The sequence below is a fragment of the Neltuma alba genome, unplaced genomic scaffold (genome assembly GCF_004799145.2).
Source record: "Neltuma alba isolate B1F8T4 unplaced genomic scaffold, ASM479914v2 tig00012515_pilon, whole genome shotgun sequence".
Lineage (NCBI taxonomy): Eukaryota > Viridiplantae > Streptophyta > Magnoliopsida > Fabales > Fabaceae > Neltuma > Neltuma alba.
In genome coordinates, this window is record NW_021636982.1 from 117,765 (window position 1) to 138,798 (window position 21,034).

Consider the following 21,034-nt stretch of genomic DNA (forward strand, 5'->3'; position numbering starts at 1 on the left):
AAAATAATTAATTGTGATAAAAAAAAAGGTGCTGTTGAATTTTAATTCCAGACTTGTTATTTTATAATCAGTACTTGTTATTTCCAAATGTATTATTGTTATCACTTGAAACAAAGTGTGTTGTTATAAAAAACATGTTGTTAAATTTTAATCCCAGACTTATTATCTTATAATCAGAAATTGTTATTTTTAAATGTATTGTTGTTATCACTTGAAATAAAGTGTGTTGTTATAAAAAAAACGTGTTGTTAAATTTTAATCCCAAACTTGTTATTTTATAATCAGAACTTGTTATTTTTAAATGTATTGTTGTTATTGCCTGCAACAAAATTTATTGTTATAAAAAAAAACATATTATTAAATTTTTATTCCAAACGTGTTATTTTACAATCAGAACTTGTTATTTCCAAATGTATTGTTGTTATCACCTGGAACAAGAGTAAATGAGTTAACTTATATTTTTTTTTGCATCATAATGTTAATAAAAATTTGTTGGCTCAATGGTCATTTCTTATTTTGGGAAGCATTAGGTTGGGGGATCAAATCCCCCCAACCTCACTTCCCCCCAATTTAAAAAAAAAAAAACAAAGGAAGACCGCCGGAAGCGGCCGCCGAACTCCGGCGTCCTGCCGCCGACAGTGGCCGGAAGCGGCCGCCGGAGCTCCGGCGCCGGTGGCCGGATTCCGGTTAGGTAGTGGCTTTCTTTAAAAAAAAAAAAATTAAAGAGAGGTATTTTGGTAATTTGGCCATGATTTCATAATTACAATTTGAGACCGGGTCCCTCATAGTAATTTAGCATATTCAGGTGACCATAGAGTGATTTTGCTAATTCGAGGGTCTTTATTTGTGATTTCCCCTTGAACATATTCTATTCTACAAACATGGATGCATATTGCTGTACGCAAGCTCCCACCCTAATAAATAACCTATCGATCTCCTTCGCTGTTTGTCCACAATATTTAGTGAATTCTGGTGTTCATAGTTCTTCCTTTTATCCCTATTTCTAATTAACTTAAAAAAGAGTGACAACAAGAAATTTAATTTGTCGATGCATTATTAGTATGCTGATGTTTTTTTCTTCAGAAAAAAAAAAGGTCATTGATAGGTATCACGCATACATTCATAGCGGCACAATAAGTGAATAACGAGCTTCCCGTGTAACATTTAAAGGTTTGATGATGTTTTAGGCATGCGCAAGATTGTTTTGGATATTTAAAGAAAATATAGCATTGAATTTGATGATGATGATGATGATGATGATGTTATTTAATTTAAAAGCTGAAGAGTTTTTTGGACCTGCATGTCTCTCTCTCTCTCTCTGCCTGAACCTACATATCTCTCCTAGCTACTGCAATTTCATGAAACAGAAGACATGGATTACAAGAATTTCCACATGTTATTTATGAATAGGGTAATTGAGCAGAAGAAAAGTGAATTGGGTAATTGTCCAGGCCAGGATCGAGGAGGAGGATAACAACTGGAATTCGAGACACATAAACCCCGACTTTCTTTTGTCTCATATCACACTCAATCCCTTCAGAATTTGTCATTGTATTTCAATTCATTCTTATTTTTTTTCACTGCACCCGAATATTAGTGAAAGGCATACAAATTAAATAAAATGGTATTGATGTGTGAAAAAATTCTAGGCAAAGTAGCATGTACTTTTAGAACGAAAGAAGAAATCAGAGAGAAAATAAATCTTCTAGAAATGCAAAATGAAAAGGGAAAGAAAATGGCTACATATGCATTGTTTGTATAATAATATTATTATTATTTATAATAATTGTTGCCGCCAGAAAACATTTTCCTAGTGATAGCGTGGTAATAATACCCATTTTATGCATTGAGAATGGTTTCTTAGAATTATGTGATGTTTAAGTTTTGATAAATGATTTTCTGCAGACTAAAGTAGCACAGATTAATGGTTTATAGTATAATGAGTTCATATCAAAATTTTAAGATGAGATCCTCTCAAAAAGGTTGCTGCAGAAGATAATAAGACATGAAAGGGATATGACCATTGGTGCAGCAATTTTCTTGGATACAACACACTTGTGACTTCCATCTAGGAAAACAAAATCGAAACACCTTGACGAGAGGGCAGGTATTTTGATGGATGGAACATTATGGAGTAGTTAACTTCAATTAATGGGGAGATTGAGAAACTAACGTCAGATTTCAGATCTTCAATTATCAGTTTGCTTTCACATGGTATCCGTATGTGGTGGAGGAAATAGTATAGGCTTTGGTTTGTATCTTTTATTCTTGTTCTAATGTCTTAAAAGTTCCCGACAGATAGTAATATTTGTTGTTGATCACGTAGTTAGAATTTTGTTGTCTACATTGTCCGCTTGCAGTGAGCACAAATAAAGAAGGCCCTCAATTGCAGAATTAGAAGTTAGGAATGGGCTAAAACCTTTTGATTTTCTTTTTCTCTTTGCTCTGTATGCTTTGGGTCAAACCCTAATACTCCAATCACTTAAACTGCAACTCCATTATCCAGAAACAAAAACACACAAAAAGGCCTAAACTCTTTCTTCTGGATCGGCGCACCTGGGTCCCTATCTATTTTTTTTTTAACACGTTCTACCCAATTTATTATTACAGCCCAACGAACGTACAAGACAATGCGAAGAAAGCCATGCATGCGTAACAGACATGGGGAATCAAAGTGAAGTGAGTCTCATTTTAGCTCGTCAGCCTGTTTTATACTACACAAAGTTTTTAAAAATAATTGAAAATAAGTTCATCTAATTGAAATTGCATAATTTAAAGAAAATACATACTTTCTGCTTACATGGATTTTGAATATTATATTGTACAGCATATTAATATAGTAGTCTTAAATTCCAAGCATTTGCTTAAAGATTCAGATTTTTTAAAGCACGCATTCTACCATTTTTTTGGGAAAAAAATATTAATTCGCGAAACTGCTTCATTACGAACATCTCTAACCCTACTAAAGTGGTTTGGGAAGCAAGTATTACTTTTACATGTCCAATTTTCTGTATATTTATTACTTATAGATTCGCATTCAATCACCATTACCTTGTTAAAAATATGTACTGATGCTAATCTCTAACATACCTAAATTAATGTTATAATTTTATTTACTTGCATTTAATATTATATTACAGGGCTTGCTGTTATACTTTCGGCGCCTTTTGCTACCAGAGCCAAAAAGTGAGTGCTTCCTTTCCCACTTTCCTATCTCAGTCTCTCATGCGCGGAAGTGGTAAGTTGGACGAATTAGTGAAGCTGGGGAAAAAACCGTGTGAATCCACAACCCTAATTCTTGCGGTTCGTGTGGGAGGCAGTTCAGCTGGGCAGTGTAGGAGGCGCCATTTGATTGAGGTTAGTGTGTCTCTTTGATGAGTTCTTTATTTTTTATTTGCTGCTTTGGCCTGTAACAGAAATCTCAGTACAATGCCTGCTATATTCTGCTTTTGGAACTTGAATCCTTGTGTGTCAGGAATTAAACGCATTTGATCTTAATCCCATCTTCTATTCTCTGTTATGGTTTAGCTGAGCTTAGTCTGTCTCTGTTTTTTTCGGTTGATAACTTTAGGCTGTTTCTGATAGCTGGAGAAGAACAGAATGAGAGATCTTATAAATCAGACCAGGATTTGGATATTTGTGGGATCCGTGTCAGCCATAAATGGCCTGGTTTGTTTTCTTCTCAGTTCCACCTACAAAATGTTATTTGGAAAGTGGGGTATTGCCGGTCTCCTTTTCTACATATTGCTCAGTTCAATTATGTTTTACCTCATCTTGTGGGGCAAGAGAATTCCAGTTCCAGAGAGACACCAAGGTCCTGTGAAAGCTCTGGTTTTTGTTGTGATATGTTCGATCTCCGTGCTGCTTGACAAACTCGTGCCTGGAAACTCAGATGGATGGAGCATTATCTCGTATGCTTCGTTTGCCTTGATGTCACTGTTCACGTCAAGGAAGTCTGAGCTAGGATTCGAAACTGGGTTCTTCAGTTTTTTCCTGTCATTGTTTGTCGAACAACTTTGCAAAACCAACTTGAAACTCTCACCGATTGCAGTAGTTTTTTGCTTGGTGGTCCTTATTCTTCGCCACTACTCAGCATCCGGAGTACAGTCTGGCTCCATCGCTCCAAATGGCTATCATCATGTTGGAGTTGGTCCTCCAAATGCAGCTGTAATAGACATTGGCGATGATGATGAGGTCTTAATTGAGGTTCGCAGCAAAACATTATTCAAGCAATTATTGAACCTGACGTCAGATAAGTGTTACTCGAACTAACATGTACTTTATGCTTGTGGATTTTCCTTCTTTGCAGAGCCAAGACTCCCTAGGGATGGGAGAAGTTTCGGGGCAAAGCCTGTTATCTGCCCGCAATCAGCAAAATAACCAAGAGGAGCCTTCTCAATCTGTAAGTGACCAAAGCGGAATATAAATATTCAGTTTACTCATATACTTCTCTAGCCTCTCATATAACACAAACTCACACACAGACCAGTCACTGGGGCGAGAGGATTATGTGAAATAGATATAGAAATTAGAAAGAGAGGGAGGGAGAGAAATGCGAAGAACAGAAAGGGAGGGGGAAGAGAGACGACAAGAAAGGAAGAGGAAGTAGTTATTTCAACAAGGCATCAAATCATGTTTCATTCATCAAAAGTCTGCAGCATGAGTTGCATGGTGGATATTTATAGAAGCCGCTTGGTTGCCACGGGCCCGTGTGCCCTGATATATGGCACCATTACGACTCATTAGGCTGAGGGTTCTAACCTTGCAATGGCATGGGTGAAGGAAATCCTGCTTTATGTGAATAGCAGCCATTTGTGGGATGACAGATTAATATCCTTTGTTACGATTGAACTCATCTCCTTGCCCTCCTTCCCCCACCGTCTCTCTTCTGCTTTCCCTTTCTTTCCCTCTTCTTCTGTAACCCTCCCCCGGACTCTCCTGTTTGAATCCTCTGTAGCAGCGTGTTGCATGGCATCTGTCTCCTGTTAAATGGCTGAACATGTTTTGTTACTCTCATACAGACCCATCATTCCTGGGGGATGGAAGAAATTTCAGAGGAAAGCACATCAGATAGGGGCAATGAGCAAAATAACGAAGCAGAGGAAGATCCTTCGTCTTTGGCAGCTGTAGGTGGTCAAATCCAACATTAATGTTCATTTGGGTAATTGCATGTATGTTTCAGTCTCGGGTTAATGGTTTCCGTTTTTCGCAGGAATCCCGGGACCAAGATCATGTTCCATCAGGAAACAACCAGGTCACAGTCCAAAACGGCAGGACGCACCCAGGGCCTGAGTTAAGGTACTCTCTTAAATCCCCATATCCTACACTGTTTATGCTCAATATTTAGTGTCATGGCAATTATAATTGCTGGTAGTAAATGCAATTTGTATGGATCACCTAAAAAAACCAAAGAATACAATCCCCCATAGGCGAAGCCCCAAACTCTATCACTACGACCTCGCTGTTTCTCAGCAGAAACTCTGATCAGATGCAATACTCAAGGCAGACAGTATAGCTATTTCGAAGAAAAGTTTTTTTAGAGCTATCTCTATTGTGATTTCATTAAACTGAGGATATGCTTTACAAGAATTTATACATTATATTTATGTGTGTTGTGTGTTGCGCAGGGGGAGGAGGAAGAGGGGGATGGCGACTGGAATTCAAAGCGTATCGAGCCGCGTGGGAGGCACGCTCGGTCGGTTGCAGCGGCAGGTGGCCCCCAACTTTCGACTTCTTTTTTTTTTTAATAATATACATAGCGCCGAAAGCAGGGAGACAAGGATGACCCCACATTGACATTGACACTTCTAGGAGAAGGCATCTTTGCCAAACAATGCTTTTATCTGAACTATGCATCACGTGCTTTCCTCTTCCAACAACTTTTGTAATGATCATTAGATCTTAATCCCCTTTTTTTGTGTTCAAGGTGATCTTTAAATGTATGTAAAATTCTGATATTTTTTATTTAATTAGAACAATTTATGCGTCAAGGTTGTTGGGTTAAAAATATGTGTACAAATAAAATACTCTAGTATCATTTTGTATTTTTACTTCATTTAAATACAAATTTTAAACAGAAGTAACAGAAGTAGGATGCTTTGTGTTTATAACTCCATCAGTATTTACTACTATAACAAATTATTCTATATGATATATGATATGGTCTTGCCGCTGAGATTGAAAATAGACGGCAGATGAGAAAGGCAGATCTGAGGGAAAACGATGAAGGAGACCAAGCCAAAGGCCCCAACTCTGTTACATCGTTTGGAATGTTTTAGGGAAATTCCACCGTCAATCTACGAATGCAAGATAATTGGTGAACCAACAAGTGGAACACATCGTTTCGTTGCGATTCTGAGAAGCTAATTCAGAGACATTATTTCCCATATCTCCATTTTTCAAGCTGATCAAAAGCTTTGAACTATGTCTCGTTTGAAATAACTCATAGATCATTTTAATTTATAAAATATGAGATAACAATATAAATAAAGTTTTTTCTCAAACTTACATGTGCTTATATAAGGGATTTCAAACAAATAAGTTGAAGGTGGCTTCTGCGCACATTCGAGAGCTGACTCCTTCACTCTATACTAGTACTTCATTACCATTTGTTGCTGATTGAAATTTTTTACGGGTGGTTCTCTCTGTGACATTAATTTCTTAATAGAAGCATCAAATATCATATGCACAAATTAAAAAAAAAAACGATTTCCCAAAAAATTTAGTCTACTAAGAAACAAGCCTATTGAACTTATAAAATTCACCTCTCTGCCGAGACTCTCCTTGAGTCCTTGGCATAACACTCATAGCGTAGCATTATCTATGGTCTTCTTCTTGTTTTTTTTTCGTTTTCCCTCTCAAAATGAGAGAGAGCTAATCAAGTCCTTATACACTTTAACACATATATGTATATTTTTTCGCAGGCTTCCTTCATTGTTTCTTCTATTGGATCTTGTCGATCGGGTATTTACTACATCCATACATTCAAATGGCCCCTCCATGTTCTGAAGAATAAGATTCGACAGCGACAAACAGTAGTTGGCCAATAAAAGACAATACAGCACAAATTTGATTTTTCTCAGCAATAATGCATAAGACATGCTTGCAATTAATTGTCGACGTCTAGCCTAATATTATCGCGCTCTGGTATCCACTAATGACTAATTAATATACTCTGATTGTTGGCCCAAAGAAGTTAAAAACGTTATTTTCGATTTTAATTTCCAAAAAATAAAAATTTTAAAAAAATATTTTTATTTTCAAAATTAATTTATATTATCTCTGGTTCCAATTATAAGACCTTATTTGCAATCTATAAACGGGAAGCACATTCCATGCTCATCACAATGATGAGCATAAAATGCTCATCGCAATTTAGACCATCCAGATTGATTTTAGATGGTTTGGGTTGAATTTAAATTTTTATATATTTCAATCAACTTTTTGTTTTAATAGATACAGAATTTAAAATAAATATAATATCATAACTAACATATCTTTAAAAAATAAATTTATCATTGAAAAAATTGTATATTAAAAATTTTAAATCTGAACTATCTACATTAAATTTTGAATGGTTTAGATTGCATTACAGTGATGAGCATATGACACTCATCATTATATATAATGAGTATTGAATGAAAATCCATACAAACGAGGTTTTATAATTAGGACCGAAGGTAGTATTTTATGGGAACCAGTTTTGGTGCTCATCATTTTGATGAGCACCATAAACTCATCAAATTTGAACCGTTTATATCTCATTTGGATGATCCATATTTGATTTTTTTAATTAATTATTTTTGAATAGAAAAAACTATATTTTGAAAGAATGATAGTTAAAAGATTATCACTATTTTAGATTATATACTTATTAAAATAATTATTTTAAATAAATAAAAATAAAAAAATTAAATCTGTACTATTCAAATAAGATATAAACGGTTTAGATTTGATGAGCTTATGGTACTTATCAAAGTGATGAACACTGAAACTGAAACTGAGTTCTATTTGATGTAATAAACTACACGTTAACATTCATAATCCAACCCAAATCGGTTCAAAACCCAGTTTATATATATATATATATATATATATATATATCAATAAAGTCTAAACATTTTTTTGAGGACAGAGAGACCCCTCCCCACCGACACTTCCCATCTCAAAGTTTCCTGAAGTGAAGATCAACGGTTATGATATATTCTCACTCGATCAAACCTGATGTTACGCAGGTTTAAGTATATATATTCTCCCGGGATCAATTACACACACACATATATATATTGATATCTTGAGTATTTTGAATTTGAATTTGAATTGCTCTTATATATGCAAGAAGGATAGAGTGCCAAGATACCCAGAGACAAGCTTTTAATTAGTCCCATAATCTTCCACGGCGGTCGTTTTGCTGACAGGCCAACCCCTCTTACGACACTAGTGACCCTTCCATGACTCCCTATTGGTATCATACTCTCCATGTTAAGGGTATACCTCAACATCCCACTTCCGGAAACAGATGTTCGGTACAACTGTAAGCTTCCGGGCATCAGAATCCTTGTCAAGGGCACCCCACCCCCTCCCCCGAAGACCGGCCAAAGTGGCGTCCTTTTTGTCTGCAACTCTCGTACGGCCGTGGATCCTGTAGTTATTCCAGTGGCTCTCGAGAGAAAAGTCAGCAGTGTCACCTACAGCATCAGCAAGTTCAGTGAAATAACATCGCCAATGAAAACCGTTGCTTAGTTGAGAGACAGAGAGAAAGATGCAGGGTGCTTCAGGAAGGTGACTTTTGTGATTTTTCCTGAAGGAACCACTTGCGGAGAACCATTTCTGTTAAGGTTCAGCGCTCTTTCTGCTGAATTAACTGAGATGATTGTTCCTGTGGCTATCAACACGAAGCAGACTCTGTTTAATGGGACCACAGTTCGTGGGCATAAGATTTTGGACCCTTGCTTTTGCGTCCATGAACCCTATTCCTGCATTTGAACTCACTTTTCTGGACTAGCTTCCTGTTTAATTAGCTGACATGTAAGGGAGGGCAGCCCAGTTTTGGAGTTGCGAATTACATTCAGACAATTCTTGGTGGGACGCTTAGGTTTGAGTGTACAAATCGAACGAGGAAAGATAAGTACATTATGCTTTCTGGAACAGATGAAAGGATTGCAATATTGCATTTGAAAAGGAGGAGGAGAGTATGGAGACTCGAAAGCTTGAAATTAATTAAGTGATACATGGTAGATTGGATATTCTTTTGTATTCTGAATTTAGTGTGTTCCCAATGTGTCTCTAAATTTTTAGAACAATGTGTGTGCATACATGCAGCAACAAGCCAATAAACATGTAATCATATTTGCGATAATTAAAGTAATCAATATTCTATATGATTGTGCTTTTATTTTGTTCTTGTGATATAAGCACAATACAAGATCTACCTCGTCTTGGCGAGACAGAACAAAATCTACCTGGTGCATGTTGGATTTATCAGTCTCGAAATCTTCTAGTTTTACGAGGGTAGTTTTAGACTTCTACGGGGGTTGGGGTCAACAACAATGAAAGAGCCCTTCAATTGTAAAATTAGAAGGCAAAATGACATAAAATATCAATTGAATTTTAAAATGATAAATAGGTAATTTTAATAAATTTTGAGTTATCAAAACCGTTGCAAAAGCCATCAATTATAGTCAGTAAGACCTATTTATTTTTTTATCATTTTTTTAAATTAGAATCCGGCCTAACTTGTTGAGGACTAGTTTGTTCAGAAGTGACGAAAACGGACTCAAAGACTGTTAACTGTTTTTGTGTCTATGGTGTATGCTTTGGGCCCCCAGTGGCCCAGTAACCTACTCTGCAACTTCATTGCCCAAAAACCCAAAAAAAAAGAGAGAGAGAAAACACCAAAATGCCTAAACTATATCGATACCCTTTATTTTGTTTTTTGTTTTTTGGGTAAGTGCCCTATGCATTGTGCATGGGAACCCTCTCTTCAAGGTCGGCACATGCGGGTTTCTACTAGAGCTGGTAATGTGGGTTGGTAGTGCAAATACGGGTCAGGCCGCAACAGTGCAGGTCAAAAACAATGTAAGCTGAAGTAGCTCGCACCTTAGCGGGCTGGCCTAAATATTTTTTAAAAAAATTTATTATTATTTGTATAGGTTGAGCTTAATTTAAAATGTTGAAATTGAACTTGGAGCCTTGAACTTTAGTAGTAGGTTATAATAAAATAATGTGAGGATTAATTTATAAATTGAGAAGATATTTTAGAAAAATTAACACATATTTTTCTAAATAATTAATTTGACTATTTTTCTTATCCAAATTAGTTAAGTAGATCTTTTATATATGTATTACATATGCAATTACATGAATGAGGTGATGTCAATGTGGAATTTGATGATTAAAATCCTCTAACTGTATTGTATAATCCACGACTCAAGTTGCATGAAAATTATTAAAAAAAAAAAAAAAAGCAGGCTAGCCTGCGGCAGAGCAGGCTAGAGTAAGCTGCACCTTGGCAGGCTAGCTAGTTGGGCTCACGGGCCCAACTCATATTACTGGCTCTAGTCTGTACCCTCCTATACTTTTAGAGTATGTTTGGCATGAGGGCAATGAAGGGAAAGGGAGGGGAAGGAAAATTTTAATGAGCTTATTTTAAAAAATTGAAGAAGTGGGCTCATCAAATTTTGAAAAGAGAAAAATCTAAGATAAAAGAGTAATTAAAATTAATCAAAAAATTTTAACCCTACTTCTTTAATTTTTTAAAATGAGCTCATTAAAATTTTCTCTTCCCTGCCTTTCCCTCCGTCTCCCTCGTAACAAACAGACTCTTACTTACTACTCGTTCTACCCAATTTATTATTACTCCCTCCTCTTCCGATTTTATATGCAAGCAATATTTTATTACATAAAATTCATCTCATATATAAGTAATATTTTATATTTGTCTACAAATTTGATGCACTTTTTTTTTTTTAAAATTTTCCTCCCCTTTTTTTTTGTTCTAGTGTTTTTCTCCAACTTAGCCACATGTCTTTCTTATCATTTTTTGTCATCTCTTTTCTTAATCCATTCTCTCTCACTCCTCATCTTCGTAAATAAGAGTATAGTTCTCGAATATATTTATTGTATATAGTTATCGCATTTATGATGTGCCAGAATAACAAATATAATAGAGTGATTTTAGAACGTATTGACAAAGCAAAGACCATTTAGACACTGGTCAAGACAGGTTGTGTGGTTATGCTTTAAACCGGCCTTGTCCTTTTCCGCTCCCTTCCTCACTTTCTCTCCGCGTCAATCCCAAAACTCTTATTCACAGCTACGTCTCTGGGCAGTGTGGGAAGGGGCATTTGATTGAGGTTAGTATATGTCTCTTTGATGATGATGATGATTATTGCTTTGGCCTGTAAAGAAATCTCAGTACAATCTCTGCTATGGTCTGCTTTAGCTGGAATTCAAATCCTTATTTTGATGAGGAATTAAGAACATTTGATCTTTTTCCCATTTTTTATTCTCTGTTATGCTTTTTGGATGCTTCAATTTTAATTTATCTATAAGCCTAGCCTGTCTTCTTTATGAAAAAAGTTAATTTACTTGTCTTTATAATTTAATTTTTCTTTCAAGCTACAATGACAAGCATAAAGCTTGAAAATCAACGGCAGGACTAAGTCCTTGAGACACTGCGACGGCTTAGCCAATACATCACTTATTAACTTCAATTTTGAATCGGATCTCTTTAATTTATTTTGTCCAGATCAAATTCTTTAATTCGTCATAAACGTGATAAAATTTAAAAATCATTTAATGCCATTTTCATAAGATCTATAAATTAAAATTAACAAATCAAATAATATAGGAGTCCAATTTTTTATAAAAAAAACAAATTATAAATACTTGATTTAAAAGTGACATAAATTTTACTTCCTTTTTTTTCTTTTTTTGGACAACTTCAATTAGGTTGTTTCTGGTTATTCTGGAAAAGATGAGATATGCTATACGTCCGCGCACGATGTGGAAGATCGTGGCAAGTGAGTCAGCCATAAGTGGCCTGGTTTGTTTTGGCCTCAGCTCCTCCTACAAAATCTCGTTTGGGAAGTTGGGTTGCGGAAGTCTCTTACTTTATCTATTGGTCGGTTGATCATTTATGTTTTACTTAATCTTGCGGAAGTAGAGCATTCCAGTTTCAGAGAAATACCAACTACCAAGGTCTTGTGGTAGCTTTGATGTTTTGTGTGTTCTGTTAGACCACCATCCTGCATGACAAACTTGTCCCTCAAAATCAGATGCATTGAGCATTACCTCGTATGGTTTATTTGCCTTGATGTCGCTGTCCAACGCAAAGAAGTTTGAGATCGGATTCGAAGCTGGCTGCTCTACTTCTTTCCTGCACACAACTTTCCAAAATCAACACGAAACTCTTACCCATTGCTTTGGTTTTCCGCGTGGTCGTCATTGTTCTTCGCCACTACTCAGAACACGCACATCAGATTGGTCATGGCTGCCATCCTCTCGGTGATGACGATGCTCCTGCAGATGCAATTAGAATAGACCTCAATGAGGAGGTGTTAACTGAGTTTTGCAGCAACATATTCAAGCGATTGAACCTGACGTGAAGCTTCAATTGTTACTTGAACTAACTTGTATTTTATGCCTGTGGGTTTTCATTTCTGCAGGGGCAAGAATTTTCCCCAGAAATCGGAGAAGTTTCAGGGCAAAGCCTACTATCTCGGAACAATCAACAAAATAACCAAGAGGGGTCTTCTCAAGTTGTAAGTGATCACAATGGAATACATTCACTTTACTCATGCACGATCTCTATAGTCTCCTATTAAATGACTCAACACATATTATCACTTTCATGCAGATGAATCATTCCCCAAGTAATGGACAAGGAGGCACATCAGAATTGGACAATCAGCAAAATATGGAGGAAGAGGAAGATCGTTCGCCTTTGATGGCTGTAGGTGATCAAATCCAATATTAATGTTTATTTTGTTGATTAGATTTTTTCAGCCTTGTGTTAATGGTGTCCATTTTTTGAAGGAATCCGCAGGAAACAACATGCTCGTGATCCCAACTGAGCCTGGATTAACTCTAGAAGCCCAACCACAGGCACTCATAAGGTACTCCTCGTAAACCCCCATCTCCTACACTATTTGTGCTCAATACTTAAAAGAATCCTGGCAATAATAAGTTACAGTAAATTAATTACACGATGTTGTTTTTGCCAGAAAATAGAATTCGTAGGAATCATAAAAGAAAGAAACAAAGAATATATACAATCACAAAGAATAAAATATACAAGATAACAACGAGCCTGCCTCCCATACGTATAACGTGCAAAGGTTTGATAAGGTCTTAGACATGCACAAGATTGTTTTAGATATATAAAGAAAATAAATTTGATGATATTTTTATTGTTATTCATTTAAAAGAGTGTTTTAGCCTTACGTCTTTCTCTAACGTAATTTCATTAAATTGTTTATGACTTGGTTAATTGAGCAGAAGAAAAATGAAGTAACTGGAATGAGTATGGTGTTCTACAGGGGGAAGAAGAAAATTGATGTAATTGGAATGATAAAGGAGGTGTGCAGGACGACCAGGAGGGTAACAACTGAAATTCGAAACATATCAAACATAGTTGATCACACGCTTGAGCCGTTCGACGGTCAACCGTGCAGGTGGTCCGGAAGGTGGCCCGAGAGTTGCCCAGAAAGATAGCCCCCTTATTCAAAAAGAAAAACGCCTAGGTGGCCCCCTTTGTTATTGAGCCGGCGACTCTCTCTCTCTCTCTCTCTCTCTCTGTGTCTTTTTGTTTTCTCGCTTGGTGTTAAAACTCAATTTAGATTTCTGTTTCAGACGAGTGGACTAATGATGAATCAGTTTGCTAACTAATTTAATAAAGAGTTTTGGACGGATTAACTGAGTTAGATTATATATATATTACTTTATTAATTATCTTAAAACAACATCATTGAGTTTAAAAATTAAGAAAAAGTAATATTCCATTATATTTGTAGTTTAGTTACTCTAGTTTGTTGGATTATGTGTGGTTTAGAATGAATATGTGGATTAATGTCTTTTTAATATTAATATTACTAACTCCAGTCCTTAATATAATATCTCATTTAACTTTTATTTTGGTCCTAAATATGAGATTCCAATCAACTTTGTCTCTCATATTTATGTATTTTTTTCTCAAGATAATTCTTCTAATAATGATAGTTCTGGTCCTCAATATCGCTTTGGGTCAAATTAAATTAAATTTAGAATGCAATATAGTGATGCAAACCAAAGTCGTTCTCTGATTGGAGCCAAAATTGATTAGATCCTAAGTTAACTAAGTATAAAAATTGCTATTAAAAAGGGTTTTTTTTTTTTGGAAAAATGACCATAAAATACCTTATGAAAATAAAAAAGACAAAAAAGGAACCCAAATAAGTAAAATGCCCAAATGGTCACAAGGTATGAATATGAGATTTTTTTAATTTTGCTAAAGTGACTAAAATACCCAAGAAGTGAGAGAAAAGATGCTGAATATGAAAACACTCAGAACAGAGCAAGATATTGAAGCAACACACAAAGGATGAAAGTTGAAAAGAGGAAGCTCGGAACAACACATTTAACGTTGGAAAGAAGAAAGTGTGAGTTATTTACCTCTTGAAATGCTATTATCTTACTCCTCCGACCATCATCATTTTGTAGACATTCTTCATTTGGGTGGGTTTTACTTGTGAGTAAGTGGGTTTGTAGGAGGAGAAGGAGTGAACGTGCGGTATTATGTAAGTGGGTAGAAGTTAATGATGGGGTTTGGGTTCTTCATTCTTGTGGCTCCTTGATCATTCAAGAGGGACATGTTTGTTGATGAGGAGGGTTTAGATTGAGTATTTGATGAGGATAAAAGATTGAGATATCAGAAATAAAAAAGTGGTGGCAAGCGATTACGTGGCCGTGAGGATTACGTGCAAATATTATGGTTGGTGTTGTTAAAATCAATAGTCTAGTTGTGAAATCCTATGCTGAAGTTGTCAATAGAAGAAAAGTGTGTGTGCGTTTCAGATGTCATGCATATTGATGAAAACTGATATGTATTGTCTAACTATTTTTATGATATTTGACTTATGGTTTTATATGGAATTTGTTTACAAATACATATTTAATCATTGTTATTACGCAGTTATTTGCAACTATTTTTATTCATTTGCACACAATTTTACTAAGCATGTACTGGGATTCACAACCTGCGTAGTGAAAATTAGCATTTGTTTAATGGAATTTGCAACCCGTTTTTAGGAAATTTTTAATATGTTTTTAGGAGATTTGCAATTTGTTTGTTTGGAATTGTTTTTAATCCATTCACTTACAATTTTACTAAACATATAATGTGGATAATAACTTGTGAAATGAAAGTACTAGTTCTCGTAACAAGTTGAACAAGTTTTGCAACTTGTTCTTGATCCATTTCTTCAAAATTTTACTAAACATGTAATGGGATTCATAACTTGTGTAGTAAAATTTACCACACGTTTAATGGGATTCACAACCTTTTTTCAGGGAATTTACAATTTGTTTATTTGGAATTATTTTTAATCTATTCGCTCATAATTTTACTAAACATGCGATATAAATGACAACTTGCTAAATGAAAGTGACAATTCTCGTAATGAGTTTTATAACTTGTTCTTAATCTATTTACACACAAATTTTACTAAACATGTAATGAAATTCATAACTTATGTAGTGAAATTTACTACTTGGTTAATGGGATTTGTAACTTGTTTACTTGGAACCATTTTTAATCCATTTACTTATAATTTTACTAAACATGTAATATGAATAACAACTTGCGAAATGAAAGTATCAATTCTTGTAATGAGTTTTGCAATTTGTTCTTAATCCATTTGCACACAAATTTTATTAAACATGTTAATGGGATTAACAACTTGCGTAGTAAAATTTATCAGTTGCTTAGTGAGATTTGCGACTTGTTTATTTGAATCCGTTCTTGATCCGTTCTTTAAGCATACAATTTTATTGAATATGTAATGTGAATAGCAACGTGTGAAATAAAAATGACAACTTTTATAACGAGTTTTGCAATCTATTCTTAATCTATTTGCACACAATTTTTTAAAACATGTAATAGGATTCACAACCTGCAACAAATGACCATAAATCAAAATTTTAGTTCTCTAACAATCAATTTTCATCAATACACATGACATCTGAAATGCACACACACTTTTCTTCCATTGACAACTTCAGCATAGGATTTCACAACTAGATTATTGATTTTAACAATACTAACCATAATATTTGCAAGTAATCCTCACGACCATGTAATCGCTTGCCACTACTTTTTCATTTCTGATATGTCAGTCTTTCATCCTCATCAAATACTCAATTTAAACCCTCCTCACCAACAAACCTGTCACTCTTTAACGATGAAGAATCCATAAAAATGAAGAACCCGAACCCCATTATTAACTTCTACTCACTTACATAATACCGCATGTTCAGTCCTTCTTCGCCTACAAACCCACTCGCTCACAAGCAAAACCCATCCAAATGAAGAATGTCTACAAAATGATGATGGTCGAAGGAGTAAGATAGCATTTCGAAAGGTAAATGACCCACAATTTCTTCTTTCCAACGTTAAACGTGTTGTGTAATATCCTAGATTTTAATTTTTTTTAAAGAAAGATAAATAATAATATTTTAATACCAAAAAAAAGGGAGCAACTTTCCACACTTCTGTTGAAAAATAAAACCATGGAAAATTGACTTGTGGAAAGTTGATGCATGAAAAATTGAGGCATGGAAAGTTGGGAGACATGTGGAAAAAAATGGCATTAGGAAGACTTTAAAGGAGAGAAGGAAGACTTAGGGGAGGAAGAGTTAATGCCAGAGGAAAAAATAGGAGAGAGTGGTTGGAGGAATGAAGAATAAAAGGAAGAGTGGACGCGGAAGATGAGGCATATGCGGAGAGAGAGAGAGAGAATTAGAGAAAGAGAGAACGAGAGAGGAGCAGAGAAGTTCTGGCATTTTAAAGGGTAATACAAGTTTTGGGGGATCATCTAAGTACACAAATATAGTTCCTTTTATCAAACTTTCTTCATGAATATGTTCTATATATTTTAGGCTTCCTAATGATAGTATTACTAAAGTGCTTAGAAAAAATTTTGAGACTTATATATGATATAAATATGGAGTTTTGGTAAAAGATGATCATGAAAATTTAGAGGTAAATGAGTTGTTAATTTTAATCAGTTAGATTTGTCCATTTGTTGGTTTTTAGTATTTAAATTAATTTTTCTAGATGAAAAATCTGTTATATATGATTTATATTATATTTTTACCCATTAAATTCAAGTTAAGTAATTTATTTGGGTTGTTCACATATTATTAAGATTTTAATCAGTCTAGTTTTATTTATTGGGTGACTGAAGGTTTTTAAATAATTATTATAGCTAAAAAATTTTATTATTTATGAATATATATATATATATGGTAGTTATACCATTAAAGTTTTGATTAGATTATTTATTTATAAATATTTGAAGTATTATTGAATTTTTGATAGTTTGATTTTGAGGTTTAAACTTAAAATGGGATTTTTAGAATTTAGAACATAATAATTTTATATTTGAAATTGTGGAAAATCCTTTTTTTTATTAAGGTAAATAATTTAGAGGTGGTAAATAAATAATTTGGGTTGTTAAAAATTTTAAGTTATTTCTAAAATACTTAATAATTTTTGGGTTATGAGAGTTGCGGGAATTTAGAATAAAAATTTAATTAAATTAGAAATTTAAATAATATAGAGAAGTTTAATTAATTAATTAATTAGTTTATATTAATATGTGGTTATATTAATTGTGTAGATTAATTATTGGTTGAGCAAAGGATTGACCCTGTGGTAATTCTTAGTATTGCTTTGGCGAGAAGTAACCACTTTCCACTTGTTATATGTGCTAATATGTTGTTTGTGAGTATTTTGCTATTTTTGAATAATATTTGTTATTTGGAATTTGAGTAGATAAGTTATATCTTTTGAACTATGAAAATTTGTCTTGTGGGATTTTTGGAATTGTGATTGAGAAGTTTGAAAAAATATATGATTTATATCCTATGTATTATACTGAGAAAATATTGAGACATTTTATTATATTATGAATGATTGGTTGTTATTTGGATTTTGGATTGAGTCTTATCCTACCACGTGGTAAGGCCGCCATTGATGCACATTGATTGGCTTCTTCCTTCATCCCCCATAGTGAAGGATAAACCTTTGTGGCTTCTTATTCATCTCCCAAAGTGAGGGATAGGCCTATATGTCTGATTAATCCCCCATAGTGAGGGACAGACTTATGTGGCTTGTGTGTTAGCCCTCATAGTAAGGGTTTGGATGATTTCAATTATATATCTATGTTTTCGAGAATTAGAGTAATGCTGTAAACTAATACTTTTAATTACTACTATCTGATATGGGGATCGTTGGAAGGCCATAGATATTTAAGACTTTGCGTATTACACTCTTTTGATAGTATTGACTTTTGACTAATGGGCTCCATGACTTATATTAAAATGATTTATCAGTTCGTATTTTTGAAAGTATAATTTTGGTTTGGACTAATGGTTGGATGATATTTCTGGACTTTGGAAGTCCAAAGCCCAAGTTAACGATCGATGTTGCTCGTAAAATAAGTTTATTTCTTTTAACCATGATAGCGATTTTAAAATTTTAAGGTTTCTTTTTTTATATCATGGTTAATCATTCAAATAAATTGTTAGATTTAATATAAAATGGTTTTGAAAGAGCGGTTGTCACATGTTGCTCCAAGCTTCCTCTTTTCAGCTTTCATCCTTTGCATGTTGTTTTCATATTCAGCAGTTTTTTCTCTCACTTCATGGGTATTTTAGTTACTTTAGCAAAATATAAAAAATCCCAGATTCATACCCCATGACCATTTAGACATTTTACTTATTTGGGTTCCTTTTTTGTCCTTTTGACTTTCATAACGTATTTTATAGTCATTTTCCTTTTTTTTTTCAAATTTAAAAACTACTTTGCAAATAAATTAAAAACAATTCTAAATATTTTTTGATTTTATCTTATAAAAATGAAAAGATAATTTGAAATTGAAATTGAAAGAAAAATTAATTGAAAAGGTAGCAAATGATAAATTTTGGATTTTAAGGAAATATGAGATAATGCTTCTTGGAAAATAGAAATTGGGTTATCCTTGCTCAAAATGATCTAGGAGTTATTCTATTCACTAATTTAAAATCAAAACCTTAATCACTGATTAAGTCAAGTAATCTTAATTAATGGATGTCCTGAAACTCTAGCTACAACCACCAATTAAAAATACCATTGAAAACTGATTAGTATGCAATTAGGATTAAATTAATACAATTCGGGTCTTTATGCAAAGAATATTCAACTTGAGATATTCAACAAGTACCATGCAATTATAAAATTCATCCAAACTATGAAAGAATAGCATAACCACATAAAACTTCAAACTGGATATAATTATATAAATCTCAAACTACAAAATCCAATCCCAATCACAAAAATTCAATTCTAAACTAAGAATTACAAATAGTAATATCAGAAAATTTAATCAAATAATATCAATTATAAGTCAAAAAATCTATTATTCAATTAAATTAAAAGACTTGAAACAGAAAAACTCCCCTAATTAACTTTGAAGCTCAAATCCAATCCTCCATCTCTAAGAAGCTCGGTGAAATTAGCTGCGCATGAATTTGAAAACTGCTAACACAGATTTCACGCTCACGGCAACCATGGGTGGATGAAGAGGTAGTTGGCGTTGATGATGAAAGTGATCGATGGGAATGCTAGATGGTGGTTGGGGGTGAGGATGAGTTGTGCGGTGAGTGAGAAAGATGATGAAGGAGGGTCAATGAGCGTGTGGTTTATGGTCGCCTCCTGTGGATGTATGCATGTGGTCATATATACAAGGGATGCTAATGAAGACCTTCCCGCCGTTCTCCCTACTGGTGATCCCAGGGAAGGGCAAATTTTTTTTTTGAATATCGTGCCCTATTTGCGAAAAAGCTGTGTTTGATCCCTAGGTCCTTTTTTGCAATTCTTTAGGCCCTTAATTGTCTTTTTCACTTTCAGCTTCTCATTTAATTTTCCTATAATAAAATCCAAAATAACATAATATCAGATATTCCCAAAAAAAATCAATTAATTAAAATAAATCATAAAAATATGATATTTTTGTTCTTATTAGCAGTATTTTCAACAAATTACATTTAATTCAAATTAATCATAATAAATGTAATTAAGCTCAATAAATGTGATAAAATCCTCAAATAAGAGATGGAAAATCATAATAAAATAAGGACTCATCAAGTTCTAACCAATGCACTTGACTAGTAAGGATATTTTAGAAAAGATAACATATATTTATTAAAAATAACTAATTTAACTTATTTTCTTAATCTACTCAAATTAGTCAACTAGCTTTTATATTTAGGGCCGAGATAATATTTTGATTAAGATTGGTCTGTCCGAGTTAAACTATTGATCAATAAATCACCATTTCGACGGGTCATTCATCAGTCCAACTATCTTTTTTCTTTTTCTTTTTTTAATTAGTTGGTTTCTTTCTCAAATCTTTTTCTTTTTGCCATCAAACAAAGGAAACTATCGTTAAATATGAAAACAAAATACAGAGAGGAGTCCAAAAAAAAAAAAAAATCAAAACGAAAAGACTACACTAAAAGACCCTTATCTTCGTCTTCAAATGAAGAACAGGAACCTCTCAACTTTACCCATTGATAACATGTAAGGTCAGATTCGTACATCAAACCTTACCTTCATCTAGTTTTCAAGTTGAGAATTACATTCAGATAGTTCTTGCATGTACGAATCTGATGAGGAAAGACAAGTAAATTAAAGAAGGAGAAGGAGGCGAATAAGAAGGCTCAAAACTTTTATTGCTTTTCTCTTTGCTTCGTATGCTTTGGGTCAAACCCAATGCTCCAATCACCTTAACCA

The 21,034-nt window shown here is 34.0% G+C and overlaps 1 protein-coding gene and 1 pseudogene across 1 annotated transcript in view; both read left to right on the forward strand.

Moving 5' to 3' along the window:
- Positions 1-3,759: 3,759 nt before the first annotated feature.
- LOC114727942 (uncharacterized) overlaps positions 3,760-21,034 on the forward strand; it is a 68,043-nt gene continuing 50,768 nt past the window's right edge. The window contains exons 1-2 of the mRNA XM_028914733.1: positions 3,760-4,194; positions 4,310-4,402. Coding sequence (XP_028770566.1) covers positions 3,760-4,194; positions 4,310-4,402 — 528 coding nt within the window. The remainder of the gene's footprint in view (positions 4,195-4,309; positions 4,403-21,034) is intronic.
- On the forward strand, positions 4,768-12,027 carry LOC114727912 (glycerol-3-phosphate 2-O-acyltransferase 6-like; annotated as a pseudogene).